The sequence below is a fragment of the Parus major genome, chromosome 10 (assembly GCF_001522545.3).
Source record: "Parus major isolate Abel chromosome 10, Parus_major1.1, whole genome shotgun sequence".
Classification (NCBI taxonomy): Eukaryota; Metazoa; Chordata; class Aves; order Passeriformes; family Paridae; genus Parus; species Parus major.
In genome coordinates, this window is record NC_031779.1 from 11,200,227 (window position 1) to 11,202,880 (window position 2,654).

Consider the following 2,654-nt stretch of genomic DNA (forward strand, 5'->3'; position numbering starts at 1 on the left):
CGGCCCCCGCTCCCCGCCCCGCGCCCGCCCGCCTCTCCAGAGCCGTCTGGCTGCAGCAGAGCCTCAGACAGAGGAGGGGAGAGGAGGAAAAAAAAAACGCTGAGTGAGTGGAGTGGAGCCTGGGAGGGGCTCCTTAAAGAAACGCTGCCGCCGCTTGGCATTGTGGCCGGCGAGGAACTCGAGGGGGGGAAGCCATCGGAGCTCCTCTCGCTTATCCTCTTCCCACCCCCCCCACCCCACCCCCAGCCGACAAAAAAAAAAAAAAAAAAAAAAAAAAAAAAAGCCGACCGAAAAAAACCTCGGGGGGGGAGTCGTGGGGGGGGTCCTGAGAACATCTTATAAACCGGATTGCACTGAGAGGAGGAAAAAAAAAAGCAAAAAAGATACAAAATATACAAGCAAAAGGCAACAATTCCCCGGTCTCCAGCAGTCGCCCACCCTCCCTTCCCTTCTCTCCTGCTGGCCATCTGCCTTGGGTTCTCCTTTGTGTCTGATCTCTTACTACTGAGCCGAGCGCAGGCGGAGGGTGCACCACACACAGGGACTATGCCCAGCTCGCTTTTTGCAGACATGGAGAGGAACGGGAGCGGCGGCGGCGGCGGTGGTGGTGGTGGTGGCGGGGGAGAGACCCTGGATGACCAAAGAGCCCTTCAGATCGCCCTGGATCAGCTCTCCCTGCTGGGGCTGGACAACGACGAGACGGGCTCCATTTACGACAACGAGCCTCGGAAAAAGAGCGTGAACATGACTGAATGCGTCCCGGTGCCCAGCTCGGAACATGTCGCTGAGATAGTGGGGAGACAAGGTGGGTGCCTGCATGCGAGGGGGTGTGGGGGCGCGGGTCTCCCCTCCGCGCTGCCGGCCGGGCGGCTCAGATGCGACACTGGCCATTCCCAGGAACGCTGCAGCCGTGCGGTGCTGGCCAGTGCCGGCTTCCCCCAGACAAAGAAAGTGCAGCAGGAGACGTGATGTTTCCGAGGAATGTTATGCATCGGTTTCGAGATGCACTTTCAGCCGCCGGCTTGGGAAAAAAAATCACGAAAATAATAAAAATCTGTCCTTTCCTCCGGCTGCAAAAGTTAAGATTTGCAAGAGGAAACGGGAGGAAAATGGGAGCCTCGGTGCTTCCCCCGCCACCACCACCCCAAAGTTAGAAATCTTGGATTATTTTTAAGGAAGAGAAATGGAGTGGAGAAGTGGAACAATGGGGTTGGAATAAAGCATCCGCAGTGGGGAATATGGCTCATTCAGTACAGCCTCTGCTCCTCACCTTAAGAACTGATTTTATTTTTTCTAAAGGAAAGTGCTGAGCAGGAATGTGGACTGGCGGGTGTGTTGATTTGTGAGGGCTGCTTGCACTTTATCATTTTATTTAATTTAATTTTGTTTTTCTGGCCGTGCAGTTTCCCTGCACCCTTTTTTTATTTTTTTTTTCTGCTCCCTTTTTAAATATTTTTTTATTATTATTTTTTTTTTCTCCTTGTGTTGCCGACCCTGTGAACTGCATGTTGGTAGTTTTGGGGCAGTTTGCATGGCAGATGTGTCGGTGGCCACTTGCGATGCCTTTGGGCGTGTGCCAGGGCTATGGGCTGACATTACTTTACACCGTGACCGAGGCTCCCGCACGAGATGCCAGCGATCACCTGGGGTTGGGGGCAATGTGTTTCGGGTGGGTGTGTTTTTTTTTTCCCCTCCCTAGCTGCACCCAAACAATGGGTTGTAACCGGTTCTCCCCCACCACCTCCCCTTCCTCCCCCTCCCCTTCGCCCTCCATCTCCCGCATGTCGTTCCCAGGTTGTAAAATCAAAGCTCTGCGGGCAAAGACCAACACCTACATCAAGACCCCGGTTCGCGGGGAGGAGCCGCTCTTTGTTGTGACGGGCAGAAAGGAAGATGTGGCCATGGCCCGCAGGGAGATCATCTCTGCGGCCGAGCACTTCTCCATGATCCGAGCCTCGCGGAACAAGAACACAGCCCTGAACGGCACCGTTCCCGGTCCCCCGAACCTGCCCGGCCAAACCACCATCCAGGTGCGGGTGCCTTATCGCGTGGTGGGCTTGGTCGTGGGGCCCAAGGGGGCCACCATCAAGCGCATCCAGCAGCAGACGCACACGTACATCGTGACCCCGAGCCGGGACAAGGAGCCGGTCTTTGAGGTAACGGGCATGCCGGAGAACGTGGACCGGGCCCGGGAGGAGATCGAGGCTCACATTGCCATGCGCACCGGCGGCATCATCGAGCTGACGGACGAGAACGACTTCCACGCCAACGGCACGGACGTGGGCTTCGAGCTGAACGGCACGGGCAGCCTCTGGAGCAAGCCCACGCCGCCCAGCATCACACCCACCCCGGGCCGCAAGCCCTTCTGCAACTACCGCAACGACAGCTCCAGCTCGCTGGGCAGCGCCTCCACCGACTCCTACTTCGGGGGCGGCACCGGGGGGGGCGGCAGCGCCCGCCTGGCCGACTACAGCCCCCCGAGCCCGGCGCTGAGCTTCTCGCACAACGGCAACAACAACAACAACAGCGCCAACGGCTACGTGTACGGCGGGGGCGGCGGCGACGTCCTCTCCTCCCCGGACTGCTGCTCCGAGCTGCCCTTCGACTCGCCGCCCGGCTTCGACCTGGCGCCCGCCCCGCCGCCCGGGGCCGCC

General features: G+C 58.6%; 1 protein-coding gene across 1 annotated transcript in view; it reads left to right on the forward strand.

Annotated features, from left to right (window-relative positions):
• Window positions 1-28: 28 nt before the first annotated feature.
• Window positions 29-2,654, forward strand: part of MEX3B (mex-3 RNA binding family member B) — a 3,634-nt gene continuing 1,008 nt past the window's right edge. The window contains exons 1-2 of the mRNA XM_015638408.3: window positions 29-805; window positions 1,795-2,651. Of these exons, the coding sequence (XP_015493894.1) occupies window positions 547-805; window positions 1,795-2,651 (1,116 nt within the window). The 5' untranslated portion in view covers window positions 29-546. The remainder of the gene's footprint in view (window positions 806-1,794; window positions 2,652-2,654) is intronic.